Below are 22,093 nucleotides of genomic sequence, written 5' to 3'. Positions count from 1 at the left end.
TCTAGCTCCAGCCAGCTGGCTAGCTACCGCGTGGACACGAGCTGTGAAAATAAAACGATTGTTTATTTCTTTTTTTACTCTATGTATTATTTTTTTTTTTTTAACTCTAGCCCCAGCTAGCTAGCTACCGCGTGGACACGAGTTGCGAAAATAAAACGATTGCTTATTTTTTTACTCTATGTATACGAGCTTCGAAAATAAAACAGCAGAGTGAGACCTCGTCGTAGCTTGTGCGCAGCTATTTGATGACGTACAGTGACGTCATTTGCTCCAGCCGGGTCCGTGTCCCGTTGGTGTTAGCTGACAGGCGGCTATCGGTTAGCCGCCTGCTCCGTCCCGCCTTCCTTCCTCATCCGGCAGTGACGGCAGCCACAGTCCGGGCCGAGCTGTCGAATGAACCCGGTGCCTCGATGCGTCTCCTGCTGGGAGTATGGCGGCGACACGAACGCTCTAAGCCCCCACCGTCATGCGTGAATTGTATTTTGTTTTACATTCGCGTCCTTTAGCTTCGTGTTGACAAGACGCTAGCGAGAGCTTTTAGCCGTGTGCGGGGCGGGCGGTGGCGGCAGCGGCAGCTTGTCCTCTCCCCGCGCTCTCGCCACGGCTGGAGGATGCTGAAGCTGTTCGGCACGCTGGTTCTCGTCGGACTGGCCCTGGCCTGCCTCGCCTCCTGGGTGCTGGACAGCTACGACACGGCTTGGCACCCCAAACGGAGCGTCCGCGGCGGGGACGGAAGCGACCGGGGCAGTTCGCCCCCGTTTCCCGGGGACAAGCTGGATAACATATTCTGGTTTGTTCAGGTGCGCCCAGATTGACTTGTTTTTTTTAAATATTATTTTTAAATACATTGGCTTGATTATAATCCATCCCTCCATTTACAATCCAACCTTTAAAGAGCGAACGCGCATAGTTGATATTAGAAAAATCTCATGGAACACCACCAAACTGTTTTTGTGCGCCATCTGGTGGTGACCACGGGGTACTATTTGTTGAAATGAGTTGAGGAATTTTATGACACAAGGCGTGCTTTGCCGCCATCTTGTGGCATCTGTAGGCAAACCTTTTTAGTGGGGCTCAGCATCTATTGTGGATGTTCGTCATTCGCGGCAGGGCTTGGTCCCTATCCCATGCAAATACCAGGACTTCATTGTGCCCTGTTCACGATTCGCAAAATGAAGATCCTCAAGACGCAGTAGTTCCTTGGCACCGATGCCACAAGATGGCAGCACAAAAAAAAGAACACACACACACACAAGAAGGCCGAAGAAAAAGCAAATCGTTAGTATTTTCTCTGTGACTCACATGGTCCACGTCTGCTGTTCCAGGTTTCCGACATCCACATCAGCCGCTTCCACGACCCGAGACGGATTCCCGACTTTGAAACGTTCTGCACCAAAACCATCGAGGTGATCAAGCCGTCGCTCGTGCTTGCGACAGGTATCACCAAAAAAAACAAAAAACTTTTAGCATCAATGAAAATGGGTGGATGGATTCTTACGTTGAAATGTTGCATTGCTACAGGGGACCTGACGGACGCCAAGACGGCGAGCAAGGTGGGCTCGCTCCAGCACGAGGTGGAGTGGCAGGCCTACCACAACGTCCTCAAGAGGTCTGGCGTCATGGAGCGCACGCGGTGGATCGACATCCGCGGAAATCACGGTAACGCATCACCCTCGGTGTTGTCTCCATGGACACGTGCAGCGCAACGTCGGCTTTCGTGATTCATCCGTTCCAGAAAGTCTGACTAATACCCAATCGTATGGAATTCATTCAATAGTTGCCACGGGAAATAATGTAAATCCAATTATTCCATTCCAGACACCCAAAAATCTGAATTAAAAAAATAATTTTCACGAGAATAACTGTAGCTTGACATGCAAAAACAGTGTGGAATAAATGTTACTAATGAAGCAGATACATGAACATTGAACATCACTTTTACCTTTACTGAAGATTCTTGATGGCGTATAGAAGATGGGAGGTGGAGAGAGAGGAAACCATTTTTGTACTTTGAATTCTATCATGTTTTTCGCCTTCTTCGTCAAATGGCCGGCACTTGTAACTTTCTGTCGTATTGTGTTTAAAAAAACAAAAAAAGGTTCAACAGATGCCACAATGCAAGCTTTTATTCACTACTTATGGCAATAACAACCCTCCCGGGCTGCTCGGCAAGACTGGGACAGGTTGGGGCAACATTGATGTAATATCCTGTCAAAAACCAGGCCTTCAAAATAAAAGTATGCTTCACCACACTTTATTTGGCCCTATGGTGGCTTATTTAGCAGTCACACAAACTATTTTGTGCTTGTTTATTAAGTGCGACTGTTAAATATAAAAGTCCAGCCATCTATCAAAAAAAATTTCCACGTTTTTTAAGACAAAATGACCATGTACACACTGATGTTTTACATATTTACCTCCTCCTCCCAATTTCTCAACCAGTTCAAACGATTGCATCTTTTAACTGTTTAGTTCGACTGAACTATTTTTGCATTACCCAAATTCCCACATTTTTCAGTATTCCACATTTTCCAGGACAAAATGAACACATACATGCAGATATTTTATATGCTGTATTTACCTCCCCTCTTGTACAATTTCTCCACCGATTTCCGACTTTTCCCCAAATTGCCACTTTTCCAATGTGCCGCATTTTCCAAGACAAAACTTCCAAATGTAAAAAAAGGAAAGTTACTGTCACGATAATACCGTGTTTACGGAGGCTCACGAGCACATCCACCCGTGGTGTTGGCCCCACAGTAGAGGGGAGCGTCAGGTGAGCAATGACTCATTTGCGTGAGACAAGACCGCCCTCTCGAAACAGACTCCTAGAAAATCTGAGTTTAAGTGAAGTGAAAGTGGCAGTGCAGCATTTTTAGCCGCAAGACAGGCTGCGCTCCTCCTCCTTGTGCTCTCGCTGCACGAGCAGCTCTTGAACGTGAAACCACAAATGAGGAAGGGACATCGTGTCCCTTTAAACCGTCATTAGGGTCAATATCTTTGTAATCTGAGGTGGTCTAGTTTGTCGGATTAAAAAGCTTTTTTCCCCCGTCAGAGGCCATTTTACTTCCGATCAAGTCCTTCGAGGGAAGCACTACATTTATGAAACAATATGTTGTTTATTATGACAGCGCTGGGTTTTTATTTTTTCCATCTGTTCTCCATTCTCCATGAGCCAGGAAGTTCCCTTCTGCTTGAGTAACTAACAAACAGATGGAGAAATAAAAAAATAATATGTTAGCCTACCCCTCCTTGAGCCGTCACCTTGTCGTGGTGGAGGGGTTTGTGTGTCCCAGTGATCCTAGGAGCTAAGTTGTCTGGGGCTTTATGCCCCTGGCAGGGTCACCCATGACAAACAGGTCCTAGGTGAGGGACCAGACAAAGCACGGCTCAAAGACCCCTAATGATGACGACAAACAATGGACTTCGTTTTCCCTTGCCCGGACGCGGGCCACCGGGGCCCCCCACTGGAGCCAGGCCTGGTGGTGGGGCTCGAAGGCGAGCGCCTGGTGGCCGGGCCTGCACCCATGGGGCCCGGCCGGGCACAGCCCGAAAGGGTAACGTGGGTCCCCCTTCCCATGGGCTCACCACCTGTGGGAGGGGCCATAGGGGTCGGGTGCAGTGTGAGCTGGGCGGTGGCCGAAGGCGGGGACCTTGGTGATCCGATCCCCGGCTACAGAAGCTGGCTCCAGGGACGTGGAATGTCACCTCTCTGGCAGGGAAGGAGCCCGAGCTGGTGTGTGAGGTCGAGAAGTTCCGACTCGATATAGTCGGACTCGCCTCCACACACACCTGGGGCTCTGGTACCAGTCCTCTCGAGAGGGGTTGGACTCTCTTCCACTCTGGAGTTGCCCATGGTGAGAGGCGCCGAGCAGGTGTCGGTATACTTATTGCCCCCCGGCTCGGCGCCTGTACGTTGGGGTTCACCCCGGTGGACGAGAGGGTAGCCTCCCTCCGCCTTCGGGTGGGGGGACGGGTCCTGACTGTTGTTTGTGCCTATGCACCAAACAGCAGTTCAGAGTACCCACCCTTTTTGGAGTCCTTGGAGGGGGTGCTGGAGAGCGCTCCCGCTGGGGACTCCATTGTTCTGTTGGGGGACTTCAATGCTCACGTGGGCAATGACAGTGAGACCTGGAAGGGCGCGATTGGGAGGAACGGCCCCCCCCGATCAGAACCCAAGCGGTGTTCTGTTATTGGACTTCTGTGCTCGTCACGGATTGTCCATAACGAACACCATGTTCAAGCATAAGGGTGTCCACACGTGCACTTGGCACCAGGACACCCTAGGTCGCAGTTCGATGATCGACTTTGTGGTCTTGTCATCGGACTTGCGGCCGCATGTCTTGGACACTCGGGTGAAGAGAGGGGCGGAGCTGTCAACTGATCACCACCTGGTGGTGAGTTGGCTCCGATGGTGGGGGAAGATGCCGGTCCGACGTGGCAGGCCCAAACGTATTGTGAGGGTCTGCTGGGAACGTCTGGCAGAATCCCCTGTCAGAAGGAGTTTCAACTCCCACCTCTGACAGAACTTTGCTCATGTTCCGGGGGAGGCAGGGGACATCGAGTCCGAGTGGACCATGTTCCGCGCCTCCATTGCTGAGGCGGCCGACCGGAGCTGTGGCCGTAAGGTGGTCGGTGCCTGTCGTGGCGGCAATTCCCGAACCCGTTGGTGGACACCAACGGTGAGGGATGCCGTCAAGCTGAAGAAGGAGTCCTATCGGGCCTTTTTGGCCCGTGGGACTCCTGAGGCAGCTGATGGGTACCGGCTGGCCAAGCGGAATGCAGCTCTGGTGGTCGCTGAAGCAAAAACCCGGGCATGGGAGGAGTTCGGTGAGGCCATGGAGAAAGACTTCCGGACGGCTTCGAGGAAATTCTGGTCCACCATCCGACGTCTCAGGAGAGGAAAGCAGTGCACCACCAACACTGTGTATAGTGGGGATGGGGCGCTGCTGACCTCGACTCAGGACGTTGTGAGTCGGTGGGGAGAATACTTCGAAGACCTCCTCAATTCCACCGACACGCCTTCCCATGGGGAAGCAGAGTGTGGGTTCTCTGAGGCGGGCTCTCCTATCTCTGGGTTTGAGGTCACCGAGGTAGTTAAAAAGCTCCTCGGTGGCAGGGCCCCGGGGGTGGATGAGATTCGCCCGGAGTTCCTAAAGGCTCTGGATGTTGTGGGGCTGTCCTGGTTGACACGCCTCTGCAACATCGCGTGGACATCGGGGACAGTGCCTCTGGATTGGCAGACTGGGGTGGTGGTCCCCCTTTTTAAGAAGGGGGACCGGAGGGTGTGTTCCAACTACAGGGGGATCACACTGCTCAGCCTCCCTGGTAAGGTCTATTCAGGGGTGCTGGAGAGGAGGGTCCGTCGGGAAGTCGAATCTCAGATTCAGGAGGAGCAGTGTGGTTTTCGTCCTGGCCGTGGAACAGTGGACCAGCTCTACACCCTCGGCAGGGTCCTCGAGGGTGCATGGGAGTTCGCCCAACCAGTCTACATGTGTTTTGTGGACTTGGAGAAGGCGTTCGACCGTGTCCCTCGGGGAGTCCCCTGATACGGGCTGTTCGGTCCCTGTACGACCGGAGTCAGAGTTTGGTCCGCATATCCGGCAGTAAGTCGGACTCGTTCCCGGTGAGGGTTGGACTCCGCCAAGGCTGCCCTTTGTCGCCGATTCTGTTCATAACTTTTATGGACATAATTTCTAGGCGCAGCCGAGGCGTAGAGGGGGTCCGGTTTGGTGACCTCAGTATTGCATCTCTGCTTTTTGCAGATGATGTGGTTCTGTTGGCTTCATCAAGCCGTGACCTCCAACTCTCATTGGAGCAGTTCGCAGCTGAGTGTGAAGCGGCTGGGATGAGAATCAGCACCTCCAAATCTGAGACCATGGTCCTCAGTCGGGAAAGGGTGGCATGCCATCTCCAGGTCGGGGATGAGATCCTGCCCCAAGTGGAGGAATTCAAGTATCTTGGGGTCTTGTTCACGAGTGAGGGAAGAATGGAACGGGAGATCGACAGGCGGATCGGTGCAGCGTGTGCAGTGATGCGGACTTTGTATCGGTCCGTTGTGGTAAAGAAAGAGCTAAGCCGAAAGGCGAAGCTCTCAATTTACCGGTCGATCTTCGTTCCTACCCTCACCTATGGTCATGAGCTGTGGGTCGTGACCGAAAGAACAAGATCCCGGATACAAGCGGCCAAAATGAGTTTCCTCCGCAGGGTGTCCGGTCTCTCCCTTAGAGATAGGGTGAGAAGCTCGGTCATCCGGGAGGATCTCAGAGTAGAGCCGCTACTCCTCCGCATTGAGAGGAGCCAGATGAGGTGGCTGGGGCATCTGATTCGGATGCCTCCCGGACGCCTCCCTGGTGAGGTGTTCCGGGCATGTCCCACCGGGAGGAGACCCCGGGGACGACCCAGGACGCGCTGGAGAGACTACATCCTTCGGCTGGCCTGGGAACGCCTCGGGATCCCCCCGGAAGAGCTGGATGAAGTGGCTGGGGAGAGGGTAGTCTGGGTGTTCCTGCTGAAGCTACTGCCCCCGCGACCCGACCCGGATAAGCGGTAGAGAATGGATGGATGGATGGATATGTTAGCCTAATTAAAAAAATAAAAATAAAAATAGCGAGTACATTGATCTTGTATTATTATTATTATTATTATTATATATATTTACGGTGAGGGATGCCGTCAAGCTGAAGAAGGAGTCCCATCGGGCCTTTTTGGCCTGTGGGACTCCTGAGGCAGCTGATGGGTACCGGCTGGCCAAGCGGAATGCAGCTCTGATGAGATGAGAATCAGCACCTCCAAATCTGAGACCGTGGTCCTCAGTCGGAAAAGGGTGGCATGCCTTCTCCAGGTCAGGGATGATATCCTGCCCCAAGTGGAGGAATTCAAGTATCTTGGGGTCTTGTTCACGAGTGAGGGAAGAATGGAACGGGAGATCGACAGGCGGATCGGTGCAGCGTCTGCAGTGATGCGGACTTTGTATCGGTCCGTTGTGGTAAAGAAAGAGCTAAGCCGAAAGGCGAAGCTCTCAATTTACCGGTCGATCTTCGTTCCTACCCTCACCTATGGTCATGAGCTGTGGGTCGTGACCGAAAGAACAAGATCCCGGATACAAGCGGCCGAAATGAGTTTCCTCCGCAGGGTGTCCGGGCTCTCCCTTAGAGATAGGGTGAGAAGCTCGGTCATCCGGGAGGATCTCAGAGTAGAGCCGCTGCTCCTCCGCATTGAGAGGAGCCAGATGAGGGGGCTGGGGCATCTGATTCGGATGCCTCCCGGACGCCTCCCTGGTGAGGTGTTCCGGGCATGTCCCAGCGGGAGGAGACCCCGGGGACGACCCAGGACACGCTGGAGAGACTACATCCTTCGGCTGGCCTGGGAACGCCTCGGGATCCCCCCGGAAGAGCTGGATGAAGTGGCTGGGGAGAGGGAAGTCTGGGCGTCCCTGCTGAAGCTACTGCCCCCGCGACCCGACCCGGATAAGCGGTAGAAAATGGATGGATGGATGGATATATATATTTTTTGGGGGGGTAACATAATGAGTTGGGCATTTATGCTATTAGGCTAACAAAATACGACTCTCAATGAATTGTTTTCACTTTTATTAATAGTTCAGGACTTGGTGGAGGTCTTTGATAATTATGGCATTGCTTGAACAATATTTATTTACAGTTATTATTTTTAAATTACTCAATTACATTTGTTTTTATATAAAACAAAGAGACTTATTTGGGATTCTCAATGAGATGGGCTGCACCAAATAACATGCAATTTAATTGGATTACTTTATATTAATAGCTAATTAATATTCATTTGTAAAATGTATTTTATAGTTTTAAAAATGAATTTTCATTTTTAGCAATCGTTCGTTTGGTTTTACTTTAATTACTTTAATTTTTTTTAAATCTATATATAGAATAAAGACTTCCTTTAGAGGTTCTCAATCAGCTGGGCTGCAAGAAAAAAAAAAAACATAAAATGTATTAGTATTCATTTTGTAATTTTTTTCATGCTTTTCATTTACGTGTATTTTTATGTCTATTTAAAACAAATTTAAATGTGTATTTATTATTTATTTTTATCTAAATTTAAAAAAATATATAAAATAGGCACAATTTCTTCGAGATTCTTAAATGAGTTGGGCAGTGACAAATGTCATGTTATTGATCAGTGTTAAAATTCTGATGAGCATTGTTGGGTAAAATATTTGTCTTCTTTTGCACAGATGCCTTCAACATCATGTCGCTGGACAGTGTCAACAACTATTACCGGTTGGTATGAGAGTCATTTCACGCAAAAAGTGGACGGCGCGCTTGTGGATGAATTGGGGCCTGGCGTCTATTAGAGCAGACGCCACCGTTTGAAGTAATGTCAGCCGTGTCTCCGCGTGCTATTTAGGAAATACTCAGCCAATCAGAAGGTGGGCTCCTTCCATTACGTGCACACCACGCCCTTCGGAAATTACTCCTTCGTGTGCGCCGACGCCACGCTGACGCCGGGACCCAAGAGGCCCTATAATTTCTTCGGGATTCTCAATCAGGTGAGTTACTGTATATGGTCGCGACTTCTCAGATTTTCGTTTATCATGGGATAAACGAGGGACTACTGTACTGATATAAATGTTTATTAATATGCTCAAGTGTACAACCACAATTGTAAACGGGCTGTTAAACGAAGGAACTAACTTGTTGTTTTGCAGACTCAGATGGACATGCTGGACGTGTTCAGAGCTGAGAGTCTTAAAAGCAACCAGTCGATCTGGTTCGGCCACTACACCACCTCCACCATCGTGTCGCCGTCTCCGGGCGTGCGGGAGCTGATGAGGTGAGCGGCCACTTCAAAACCTTCGTCTTTACAGGTTCACGATTTTGGCTCGTTGGTTTCCCGTGCGTTCAGGTCAGCCGTGGCCTACCTGTGCGGCCACCTGCACACGCTGGGCGGCCTGATGCCCGTCCTGCACAGTCGGCATTCCCACGGCACCCTGGAGCTAGAGCTGGGCGACTGGATGGACAACCGCAGGTAAGTACGGTAGCGTCACTCGCTTTTTATTTGTGATTTACCATCAAAATACATGGAATATGAAAAGACAGCACCAATGCGACTGAACTGGGAACTGTTACCGCCACGCAGGTACAGGGTTCTGGCCTTCGACCACGACCTGCTGAGTTTCTCCGACCTGAGGTTTGAAAAGTGGCCGGCCGTGCTCATTACCAACCCCAAGGATGCGCAGTACATGCATCCGGGCCTGGAACCTGTGGACCGCATGCGAAGGTCCACACACATCAGGTAGGCTCGTCAACACCCAAGCCAAGTTCTTAGTTCATTTATTTTGTTTGTCTTGTTTGATTTTGGTTTAATAATTTCAAATTAAACTTTCTATATTATTTTTTTGGGTAATGTAGTAAAACAAATTATTTTAAAATGTATGTGTTTTATAGGAGTTTAAAACAAATATTTATTAAGTGTATTTAATGTTTTATTAATATATTTAAATAAATAGACTTATATCTTGTTTTCAAATATTCATATATTTGAATAATGTGTTTATTTTATAGTAATTTATTTAAATCATGTAATTATTTGTTACTTAAAATTTTTAAGTTAAATATTTAGTTTTTGATATAAATGTATTTAAAATTAATTTGAAAATTATTGTATTCATGAAATTTTGTGTTTTTATGAATTGATTTTAATTTATTTGAAAAAACTTGCATTTGTATTTTTTATGATACATTATTATTTTGTAAGATTATTATTATGTTTTTTTGTCTTTTAAAAATTCTTTGATGATTCTAATCTACTGTGTGTTAACAGGATTTTGGCGTTCTCTGAGGCCACCATCACATCGGTGCGCGTCAGCGTGGACGGCGAGGCGTTGGGCGAATGCCACCCTGCCGGCGGCCCCCTGTACGCGCTGCCCTGGGACCCGTCGCGATACCTCACCGGGCTACACGCCGTCCGGGTGCAGGTGGAGGTCAGTCGATATCCCGTGTGACGCCGCCCAAACCTCGGGAGACTTAAGCCCAGACAAAAAAAGAAATATAGTTGGCAAACATAAATAAATAAATAAATACAAAATGTAAAAATAAAAAAAAATAAAAAAAAAAAGATAAAATAAGCAATAAAAGATATGCAAACACTTGAAAATATATTAGATGAAAAATAAAAAATAATAGAAAGTACAAACATTTTAAATGTCCAAATATTTTTGCTTGATTTTTTTGTTTTTGTTTTTGTTTTTTTTTCTTGGGCCAGGACTCGTTGGGCCATCACAGTGCGCAGGAGCAGCACTTCACGCTGGACGCGGACGGGGCAACCCCGAGCTTCGGCTTCGCGCAGTCCTTCATCCTGCTGACGGATCATTACGTGGTGGGCCGGGCGGCCTTCGCGTTCACCATGCTGCTCAACGTGGGCTTGCTTCTGTCCTTCAGGTTCTTCCGCCAGATCCCGGCCGGCCGAGGTGAGACCCCTCCGGCTCCCCGCTGTATCAGTACACACAGCGCAGTACACCAGCTTGATTGCATGTACCCCCTCAGCAGGGTGGTCCTCGCAAGCTTGTATGTCGCTGCGGCTGCTCAGTAAAGTGGACTCTTTCTTCTACTCCCTGCTGCTCTTCAACTTGTGCACAGCCTTAGGTGAGTTGACCCACTTCCACTCTACAACTATGACGATGTATATTCACCGGACACTTCATTAGAGATACCTAATGAGATCCAATCTGAGATGTATGAAAAAAAGGCCACCTTCACTAAGATGGTGCCTATTTTCAAGATATTGATTCAGATATGGTTGTTACTGTGTTTGTGGTTTATCTGCATTAGTCTGATAGTTGTTTCTTATAGTTTGACTCTCATAGGTAGATTTAGTGACATCTAGGGGTGAAATACTGTCAAACATGCTATTTTTTGACCACAAGAGACAAGCTTAATGCCACCTAGCGGCTAGCGTTAGAAGCTAAAGCAGCAGTCTAGGTCTTTACTTAGTGCTGCTTCTTGTCCACAGCCCAAGCAGAGATGCAAAAATAGAAGGCAGAAACCTTGATTTCCAAATCTCTTTGGGTCACAATAGGTTTATAAATAGCAACTCCGACAGGAAGTCCTGTCAAGCCTAAAAGAACGGGAACAGTATTCATCTGTAAGTCATTTGTTCACAAAATGTTGGTAAATGACAATTTTGGCTGGAAGTCCTATCAGACCAATGGAAACAAAAACAAAGCCCTATCAAGCCAATGGGAATAGAAAAAAGAACAGGAAGTAAAAAAAAAAAAACTCGATGCACGTTTATTTATACATCCTTTGTTAACAAAAAGTTTGTCAATAGCGAGTCCTACTGGGGGTCCTGTCTAGCCAATGGGAACGTGAACAAATCCAAATTGGTAGAATCCTTCATATTTAATTAAGTCCATTGTTCACTAAAAGTAGGTCAATAGCGACTCCATCCCGGGAATCCTATCAAGTCAATGGGAACAAAATCAGGAAGTAGAAACCTACTTGCTGGTAGCTTCCTGTGCAGATGCTAAAGTACTAATGCTAATGTTAGCGTCGTTGTTCTTGTTATTCTTTCCTGCCTCAGGGCCGTGGTTCATCGGGGAGCTGATCGACGGCCATAGCGGCGCCTGCTTTGCCTTCGGGGTGTTCATCGACGGACATTTCCTGGAGGGCAGCCTCACGTACGTGGTGGGCGTCATTCAGGTGAGCCCAGATTGCGACCCAGAACGGCAGAACTGTGAGACAGACATGCTAGGTACTAGTCTAAAGTGCTGCCCCACCCCCACAAACAAAACAAACCGCATTGGGTTCCGTTACCAATTGGGGAAAGAAAAAAAATACATTAATACAAATGCAAATACAAAACATACATTTCCAGAATAATAAAAATAAAAATTTCCCAATTGTGACACAAGGGTACAACAAAATAAATGCATACATTTAACTACATTTATACATATAAAAATTAAATACCAAAATATATTGAATGTGAAGCAAAATTAATTACTAAATGAATACATTAAATGATTAATTAAAATAATGAAAACACATGTAATGATTATTTAATACAATGTAAAAAAAAAATGTTAAATTTGAATAATAAAAATAACACATTTCCCATGTTTTTAATCATACAATTATCATTTCTTAAAATGTAAACATACAAGCACAATACTGTATTAAAAAGACATTATTATGCAATTGGAAAGCTAAAAACTAATTGTGCACAGTTATATGCAAAATAAATTGTAAAAATATATCAATTGTAAATTTAAATAAATGATTCATTAAGTAGTTATCAAAATTAGAAAGTAAAGAAACAAAAGAAGAGCAGCTATTATTTAGTACAATATAACTGCACAATGTTAAAAATAACAAAATTTTATATATATATATTTTAATCTGAGATTCAAATCCCAAACCATTGAACGCAGACCTGCTAACCACTATTAAATTAAAAAAAATAATAAAAAATCTGACTATTGTTATGTCATACAATAGAAACAAGCATCATATAAAAAAATCCTAACCAAATAATTTTACAATTATTTAGTATAATAAAAAAAGTTAAATTTTAAAAATAAAAATGCTTTTTTTTTTTTTTTTTTTTAATCTGAGATTTCAAACCACAAACCTCAAAACTGTGGGTTCATAATGACATTATATTGACAACAACAAAAACTGAAGAATGGGTGAAAGTCCATTCAAAACTTTAGTACATCACATCTGTATTATTGGAACGCACTTTATTTTGGAGTCAGCCAGTACTCCCTCAAATGTCTCCAGTTGGCTCAAAATGCTGCTGCTCGCTCTTAACTGGAGCTCGTAAGAGGGAGCATGTAACTCAGATTCTGGCCTCTCTCCACTGGCTGCCTTTGCATTTTAAAATCCATTTTGAGATTCTTTTATTTGTTTTTAAATCGCAGCTGCTCTTCTTCAACATGCCGCTCACCTTGTACCTGTGCTGGAGCCTCCACCTGCGTTGCCGCGGCAATAGCTTCCGCTCGCTGCTACTGCGCCCGGGCTGCCGCTGGCGGTGCCTGGCGGTGCACCTACTCATGCTGCTGCTGCTGGCCTGGCAGGCGCACTCTTGCTACTTCCTGCTGGAGACGTACGGCCTTCTGGCCTTCCTGCTGTCGCCGGTGCGCACGTGGGCGCTGGGACTGGGCCTGATGCTGGTCTACCGCGCGTGGACCTGCCCCGTGCCCTCTTGGAGCTCGGTGGCGGGCGGCGGCAACGGCAAGAGCGTCTCGCCGTCCTCCTGACAGTAATTCGCCACTCTCGCCGCATTCACCGGTTCACCTGCGTATTATTTACTACGCATGTTTTCAAGTGTAAAGCACCGGCGAGCACATTTCTGGACCATAGTGTACACCAGTGGTTCTCAAACTAGGGTGCCTGGACTCTCGGGGGTCTGGGAGACGAAGCTGTGCTGCCTTGAGAAGAGGAGTTTAATTCGTTCTGTGACCACGCTTGTATCTCAAATCATGTTTCCCCATTGAAATAATGGAAAATGCCATTCAAATTTCTTTTGTTAATAAGGAAAATACTACTCAATAATATTGTACTTAACATAGTCAAATAGAATGCAATGAATTAAACAGTTTGTGCATCATGATTTAATTAAATTCAATTCATTGTGCTGCTCCTTCTGATATGCCCGTCTTGGCCACCGGGGGGCAATATAATCAAGCAGCAAGTGTCACCATTACTCTTAATGTCTCAATGAGCTGCAATAATATTCGTCGTTTTTCGCAGAAGATAAAGAATATATGCCTGTGTTATGACAATGTGACTATCGATGCTGATCCTTAGCCCCGCTATGGCATTTTCTATGCGGTCAACAAAAGGCATAATAGTCTTTTTTTTTTTTTTTTTTTTGTTTCGAACAAAATACTTACAAAATTGTTTTTTGTTTTCAGAATAGAGTTCTATTTCTTTTTTTTAAAGACATCTTTTCCAGAGTAAAAGGGTTAATAGGAGAATAAAGTTCTATTTTTTTATTTCGTCCGTTAAAATATGACTGTTTTCCCTTGTTACAGTACTTTGACGTTAATATAATCATACTATGACTTTATCTCGGGAAAATACAACTTTATTCTCATAGGATGGTGACTTTTCATCCTAATAAAATACATATTTGTTCTTTTTGGGGTAAAATGACATGACTTTGTTCGCATGTTACAATTATTTTTTTATTTTTTGGCAAATATGAATTTGTTATCCCAACATTACAACTTTTTAAAAAATCAAAAATAGGCTACTTTTGACTTCTTATGTACCCTTAGGGGTACATGTGGTATGTTTAATTGGTGTTAGAATTATGAGGGTGTCCTTGGAAAATTTTCTCCGCTGTAAGGAGTCCATGGCCGCTCAAAAGTTTGAGAACCCCCGGTGTACACTTTAAAAAAAAAAAAAAAGAAAACAAAAACAAAGAGAGCCACATGGGTTGCTGTGGTTTGTTTACTTTCGCACTTTGTTTTTCAAAGTGTTGCCTTCTCATCACCACTGCCAAAGGACACAAAAGTACAAATGCATTCAATTCCTGACAGCCACAACAACCCAGAGTATGTACACTCAAAAATGTTGCTTGTGTTTCGAAAATATGTATTTTAAAACTCTAAATTGTCAATGATTGTAGGGGGGGGGGGGGGGGGGGGTGAATTCGGTTCATCGAAGACTATTCTTTGGCTTCAGTTTGTGAAAACAACATACACGAGGTGCATTGGAGACTCTTCAATGTGTACATTAGGATAATTGGAAACTCAATTTAACTTCAATTTAATTGTCCTCAGTGTTAGAAAAAAAATGTACATCAAGATCACTGAATTCTAAATGGTTTCAGAGTTTCCGAAAAACGTACGCATAGGTGCATTGAAGACTGTCTTCTTAAGTGTTTATGAGAAAACGTATGTTATGTTTATGGAACATTTTACATTGTCTTCAAAATATTCATTTTGGATTTATTGAAGATTAAATTGTCTTCAATGTTATGAAAATACCAAGATTAAATTATTCAAGATTACCTGAAAATCGTATGTTGAAAATCGAATGTTAGGTTCCTTAAAAACAAAACAACACCATACTTTAGGGTCATTACAAACTAAATGTTCTGCTTTTTTTTTGTTTTTTTTTACAAAAAAACTGAAGTTCACTGAAGAATCAAAATTATACATTAGATTTTAAAAAATTGGACAAAACTATGTAGGTTCATTGAAGACTCAAATTTCTTCAGTGATACAAAAAACATGCGCTAGTTGCATTGAGGATAATTGTCTTCGCAATGTTACAAAAAATGTACATTAGGTTCACTGAAAACTACATTGGCTTCAAAGTTTAGAAAGTAATAACTTAAGGTTTATTGCAGACTTAAGTTTTCACTGATGTTGTATGAAAACAGACATGTTCCAATTCACCAAAGACAAAATTGTCCCCGATGTTTTCCAAAACACGTAAAGTAGGTTCATGAAAGACTTGTCTTCAACGGTTTTAGGGAAAACAAAGTCAACACCGAAGACAACATTTTCATTAAGTTTACAAAAACACGCTTTTTACGTCAGCTTAAGACTCGAAATTGTCTTCAATGTTTTCAAAAACGCAAATGCTCATATATACACAGTAATAATAAGAATATTTGTTTACTCATTGCATTATATTATCCCATAAATGTAGTATCGCGCTCGGAGAAGTTTATAGGACAATATGACTTACGAAAGTGATGTGTTCAGTGGCGCTCGGTGGAAACGCTTCTCCTAACGTTTTGCTATGAAATCAACGCTGAGCTGTTGGGATTCTCAGGAACGTTAATGTTTGGACACAATAAAATCCCAGGATATTTTTATACTCCACAGTAGCTCTAAACAAAAATAACAAAACATCAATGGAAATCAACGCGTGGTGGCTTTAAATAGTGAAAAAATGATTGTGATATAGTTGTGAAATGAATCGCTATGCCGTTATTTAATTTATGATGATGATGTGTGATTTCCCCTCAGCACCACCATTTCACTAAATCCGGCATTGGGTAGAAGGCATCCCGTTGTGCCAAAACAAGTACCGACAGAAGGTGAAGGCCTAATTTATTAATTATGTATTGTGTGATTTCCCCTTAGTACCCCCATTTCACTGAATCCAGCACAGGGAAAAGGACATCCTATGTTGCGCAAATCTACCAACAGAAGGCAAAAGCCTCATTTATGAGATTGCTTGATTCCTGACACCAACCTACTCCCGTTTCACTGCATTCAGCACTGGGGAAAAAAAGTGATCACTTCAGAAAGGGAAGGCCTCATTTATCAATAGTGTGATTTCCCCCTCAGTACCCCAATGTTATTGTGTCCAGCACTGGGTAAAAGGCATCCCGTGTTACAGAACAAGTACTTACAAGAATGTGATTTTTTTATTTTTTTTTATTTATTTATTTTTTTTTGATGATATCGTCTGATTCCCCTTAGCACCGCAATTTCACTGCATCCAGCACTGGGTAAAATGCATCGTATGTCACAAAAAAATACCTTCAAAAGGTGAAGGCCTCATTTATCAATAGTGTGACTTTCCCCTCAGCACCCCCTTTCACTGTGTCCAGCACTGGGTAAAAGGCATCCCATGTCACAAAAAAATACCTTCAAAAGGCGAAGGCCTCATTTATGATGATGGCATGTGATTTATATTGTGTTTTGACTGCATCCGGCACTGGGTAAAAGACACCCCGCTGTTGAACAAAAAGTACCTACAGAATGTGAATGCCTCATTTATGATGATATTGTGTGATTTCCCTGAGTAAAAGGCATACCATGTCGCAAAAAAAAAAAAAAAACAACAGAGGATGAAGACCTCATTTATGAATTATGATATAGTGTGATTCCCTTCAGCACCCCCCCCCCCCCCCCCCCCCCCACCCCCATTTCACTGCATCCAGCACTGGAAATGTACTAGTGTACCTACAGAATCTTATGAATTATTTTACCCAATATGTATCCGGGAGGAGTTATTATAACCACTGAAATGACATATTTGGACACAGTCCAATGCACGAAGGAGTCTGACAATTATCCGATTGGACACACACAGGCAGGTGTCCCCAATGAAATTCCTGTGTGACAAACTACTGAGCAAACTGGCACTTCATTTATAAGCACGTGTGTGAGTGTCGAAGAGTTTATGGGTGCCCGCTGATTACATCATCACTACGCGGCTGTGAGTGTGTCTGAACTGTGTTGTGGATGTCACATGGCCACATCTATTTGTAACATTCACTTGCAAAAAAATGAATGAGAAGTGTGTTCTGAATGAAAAAGGGAGCAACCACTTTTTTTTTTATTGAATGGTTTATAGTGCTGTGGATTAAAAATGTTCAATACAGTTATGTCACAGCGTTGTTATTCACTGGTAAGTCAGTGGGAGATCTTCACGATTTGCTTGCCCAGGTTTCCCCCTTTCATCATAGAGCAGAAGGCAACTGAAAGGGGGGAAAACGATTAATCTGGCCAATTTTGAATACGTTAAATGATTAAAAAAAAAAAAACATACCTCCCATATTTTCAATGCCGTTCTCAATCGTTTCTTGCACCTGGAAAAAAAGTTAAAGAATGTGTATATACAACATTCCTAGAAAAGTGACTTTTCTCTCGAACATATGACTCGTCTCAAATATACTATAATTATATATTCTCAAAAGTGTACGTCCTTTTTCTTGAAAAGTAACTTTTCTTGAAGAGAAACCCTTTTTCTCAAAAAACAAGACTTGAAAATTATCTCAAACAACTTTTCCTTAAAAATTAGATTTTGTGAGTGACTTTTCTGAAAAATATTTTGAAATGTGCAACATTTTGCTTGAAAATGTACAATCTTTATTAAATAAATGACTTTTCTAAAATATACTTTTTTTCAGGTAAAAGTCAATTAGAATGAGTTTTAATGCCATTGTTAGTGAAAACTAAGATTTTTTTTTTCCAAAAGTACTGTTAATACATCCTTTTCTCAAACCTTCGTGTACAACGTTTTTTCTCTAAAATAATCCCCAAAAATGTCTCAAATGCGCGACTTTTTTTTTTGTACATCTTTATTCTTAAAAAACAAATAATCCAATATGCGACCACGACCAAATATGACTTTTCCTGACTTTTTTTTCTTCTTCTTCTTGAAACAACTTGTCTGTATGTATGACTTTTTCACAAAAATGTACAAACCTTTTCTTGAACACACACAGCCTTTTTTCTTCTGGAAAATACAGGACTTAAATCTGGTAAGATTCCGACTCACCTTGACTTGTCCGGAGGCGACCAAGCGGCCGAGCTCGCAGAGTGCGTCTTCGGCCTGACCCGTATAGTTGAGCACCATGAACCTCTCTCTTGTGATGTTCTTCCTGCGCAGGTTCTCCTGCGTTTCCCGGCTGAGGGGCGGCGGATACGGAACGTCCTTGTTGTACTGCGAGATCTGACCGCACAAGATCACGTGGCCGCCCTCGTTCATCTGACGGTGAATGAGACAAGCGGAGGTTAACTTTCAATTCTTTGTTGACGAAAAATGTGCATCAAGTTCATTGATGACTATACTGTCTTCAGTGTTTATGAAAAATATACGTTAAGTTCATTGACAAGTTTTAGTCTTCAATGTTTGTGAAATATATACGTCAAGTTCACTTTTCGTAAGCAATGAACTGAACGTGTTTTTTGTGATCACGGAATCTTCATTAGGTTTTTTTTAGTCATTGAACTTAGTGTACATTTTTCAGAAACGTTTAAAAACAAAGTAAATTTTGTACGTTTGTAATCAAGAATTTTGAGTTGTCAATTAACTGCATGTTTTTGTAAACATTGACACGTCATAGAAACTTGATGTACGTTTTTGGTGAACATTGAAATTTGACAAAACATTTTACAAAAATAGACAGTCACAGTAAACTTGAGATACAATTTTCAGAAACATTTAAACTTGATTCGTTTTCTTGTAACCTAAACATTGCAATGTGATGTTTATTTTTTGTAAAAATTTCAAGACAATAGGTAATCATTAATGAACTTGATGTACATTTTTCAGAAACAATTGATAGTCTGTGAATCTAATGTAAATTTTTTTCATGAACAAAGAATTTAGTCATCATTTAAGTTAAGTTTTTCGGGAACAAAGACAATTCAGTCATGAACTTGACGTACGTTTTTTGAAAACACCAAAGATAATTTATAGCTGTCAATGAACATAGCACACTAATTTTTCTACAATTTCTATGGAAAAAAACAAACAAAGCCGCGTGATGGTACCTGCGCAATAACAGTGTCGCTGATGTCACCTCCCACATTGTCAAAGTAGACGTCGATGCCGTCAGGGCAGTTCTCCCGCAGTCCCGTGGCGACATCCTGCCGCCGGTAGTTGATGGCCCCAGAAAAGCCCAAAACTTCCACCAGTGCCTTGCACTTGTCTTCGGAACCGCAGATACCGACCACCCTGCAGAAGCCACCCAGTCTTATTTTGTGTTGTCAATGAACTTGATGTACGTTTTACATAAACACTGAACACAACGTACATTATCTTGTACACATTGAAGTCGTTAATGAACTTGGCGTAAGTGGTTTGTAAATATTGAAACCTGTCAAGTTAATTGACGATTTTCAATTTTCTTCAGTGTTTACAAAAACATAAGTCGGTTCAATGTTTCCGAAAAATGGACGTCAGGTTTATTGACAGCGGTAAATTGTCTTTGTTTACAAAAAAACATATGCTAGGTTCACCAAAGACTATAAAAAGTTTTCTTTTAACATTGTAGACTGTGTCTGAAAAATGTAAAGTTCATTGACTCTAAATTGTCTTAAATTTTTAGGGGGGGAAAAACGTTAGCATCACGTTTCATAAGCATTGAAACTTCAAATAGTACGTTTTTGTTAACATTGAAGACAATTTAGATTCATGAAAGACCTTGACGTACATTTTTCGTAATCATTTAAACGTGACATACATTGAAACTAGACTTTACGTCGATCTGATCGGTGTTATCGGTATCGGACGATAATTAGCATTTTTAAGCTGATCGGCTTTCATGTCATAACCAAATAAAGTTTTTTCAATCTTGTCGGTGTGGGACTATTTTGCGGTGTCTCAGACAAACAACACGTAAGTTATTTGCAGTCTGTGCACAACTGAAGTACGCTGTGGGGAACGTCGTCTAAATGCTTCAAAACAACAAACTTGATCGAGCGCCTGAAGAATGTACACGAGGAGCATGTCACGTTCAAGCAACGCAGTGTGGGGCAAAGAAATTTTTTAAAATGTATTTATTAAAGTAATTTAATTGCAGTAAGTTAGCACCCATTATTTCTGTCATGTTGTAATGTTGATTTGACCTAAACTTATGTCAGTGGCCAATCCTTGAACTTTCAATTCAATGTTTATGTAAAAAAATGCCTTTAGTTCATTGATGAGTTTCAAAGTGTTCAAAAATATGTATGTCAAGTTACGGATGACTCTAAATTGTCTTCAAAATGTATGAAAAACCTACATTTTTGTAAACATTTACGAAAAATGCCCAACAATTTAGTCTTCAATGAACTTTAAGTACGTTTTTGATAAACACCTGGAGCAACCGTCCAATCGGCCGATCTGTCCAGCCACCGAGCCGCAAGCCCCGGCGGCTCCGCTGACCACCAGCGTCTGATTGGCTCCTCTGGTTACGTGACCCTTCTCTCTCATGCCCAGTAGCGCCGTGAGGCCCGTCATGCCCACTGCGCCCAAGAAGTACGAAACGTGGCCGTCCACCAACGCCGGATTCACCTGGATTCAGGAGGAATGATCGTCATCAGAATTGAGAGTAAAATGCACACAATTTCTACTAAAACGAATACCAGAATGTTATTGATAATAACGTTGATTGTACAAAATAAATATACTGTAATAAATGCAGATTATATTATAAAATGATTATGGCAGGAAGTTCATTTTTTAAATCACTAACAAATTTAAAACAAAAAAATCTTAATTTTAAAAAATTGCCAAACAAAGAGATGTCTAATAAAAAAAGTATTATGTAGTAATACAATAAAAATAGATGAATGAAAACAAATGAAATTGTTTTCCTTTAAATTATTCCACTGTAACGATTCATAAATGATACAAATGCTGAAAATGGATGATATATAGAGTATAGTTTCAACCTTGTGTAGGATGCTTGCGTTCACCACAGCGTGGCTCTGCCAAGGCCAAGTGAAGGACGTGACCACGTCCCCCTCTCGATAGGCGTCGTGGCGGCTGGACTGGACCACGCCGACCCCGCCGCCGTCCACGCTCTCCGACAGCTTCCACGGTGTCAGATACTCCGCACCGCTGTCTTCATTCATCCGACATCTCTGCATTGTGAGGCAAATATATTTGTGGCTTGGAAGCACATACCTCGGGTCAAAACTTTCCAACGTATACAATGGCACCAATGAATTGAACAAAAGTGCAATCGTACATTTACCAGCTGCTTTGTGTGTGTTCAGTACCATGTAAGGGTCAACAGAAAGGTAAAGCGTCCGAACCAGCACCTCCTCTTCTTCCAAACCAGGTGCAAGAGTTGTCTCCTCCAGGCGGAAATTTTGAGGATCTGGCACCCCATTTGACCCTCGATAAACATTAGCAAAGAAACATTCAGTCCCGACAGAAAATGGGACATTTCCGCGAATAAGAGTTAAGTTTGACAAACCTGGTCTGGAGTTGAGGACTACTTTCTTCACCAGCATCCTTTAAAAAACAAACGCTATAACCAAAAACTAGCTTCACTGAAACTGATTGCGTTCACAAAGTCCAGAGCGAGATCACAACCTACCGATAACGTCCGGTTTCGCTGCCGCTTAATTAAAGACTTAATTAGCGGGTTTTGAAAACATTAGACACTTAGAATAAACGAGAAATATTTTAATAAGGTTCATATAAAAACAACATTTTATATTTTTAAATTAAATGGTATTAAATAAGGCTGTTTTGGTGGCGAAAGTGCGACGTTCGTTAGCTCAGCATGTTATGATCTTGTCATTTGTTCGTCTTAGCAACGCAAGCAAGCGTCGTCCCCTGCAAGTAATCACGGCCAAGGGCAACAACTGCAAAATCAAAAAGGCTTCGCCGAGTTTCGATGTTTCCCGGTCGTC

General features: G+C 43.2%; 2 protein-coding genes across 4 annotated transcripts; one reads left to right on the top strand and one right to left on the bottom strand.

The window, feature by feature from the left end:
* Positions 1-272: 272 nt before the first annotated feature.
* On the top strand, positions 273-17,339 carry tmem62 (transmembrane protein 62). 2 transcript variants are annotated; one of them, XM_061795370.1, is made up of 13 exons: positions 273-800; positions 1,326-1,437; positions 1,522-1,659; positions 8,216-8,261; positions 8,389-8,530; positions 8,690-8,814; positions 8,887-9,009; positions 9,121-9,276; positions 9,805-9,964; positions 10,246-10,450; positions 10,530-10,625; positions 11,563-11,681; positions 12,905-17,339. In XM_061795370.1, exons 1-13 carry the CDS (start codon positions 612-614, stop codon positions 13,241-13,243), a joined length of 1,950 nt encoding a protein of 649 aa, XP_061651354.1. In that variant the 5' UTR covers positions 273-611; the 3' UTR covers positions 13,244-17,339. The 2 variants fall into 2 exon arrangements, with proteins under 2 accessions (XP_061651354.1, XP_061651353.1); XM_061795369.1 differs by having other exon boundaries at positions 10,527-10,625.
* Positions 17,257-21,961, bottom strand: ptgr2 (prostaglandin reductase 2). Of its 2 annotated transcripts, XM_061795380.1 has the most exons (8): positions 21,652-21,961; positions 21,452-21,570; positions 21,122-21,313; positions 20,545-20,741; positions 19,238-19,421; positions 18,240-18,449; positions 17,508-17,547; positions 17,257-17,436 (listed from the first exon to the last, which is right to left on the bottom strand). In XM_061795380.1, exons 1-8 carry the CDS (start codon positions 21,686-21,688, stop codon positions 17,372-17,374), a joined length of 1,044 nt encoding a protein of 347 aa, XP_061651364.1. In that variant the 5' UTR covers positions 21,689-21,961; the 3' UTR covers positions 17,257-17,371. The 2 variants fall into 2 exon arrangements, with proteins under 2 accessions (XP_061651364.1, XP_061651365.1); XM_061795381.1 differs by lacking the exons at positions 17,257-17,436; positions 17,508-17,547; positions 19,238-19,421 and having other exon boundaries at positions 18,311-18,449.
* Between the last annotated feature and the right edge of the window lie 132 nt (positions 21,962-22,093).

The sequence above is a fragment of the Phyllopteryx taeniolatus genome, chromosome 13 (genome assembly GCF_024500385.1).
Source record: "Phyllopteryx taeniolatus isolate TA_2022b chromosome 13, UOR_Ptae_1.2, whole genome shotgun sequence".
Lineage (NCBI taxonomy): Eukaryota > Metazoa > Chordata > Actinopteri > Syngnathiformes > Syngnathidae > Phyllopteryx > Phyllopteryx taeniolatus.
The sequence above is the reverse complement of the archived record's forward strand: the minus strand, read 5'-3'. Positions and strand labels throughout refer to the sequence as shown.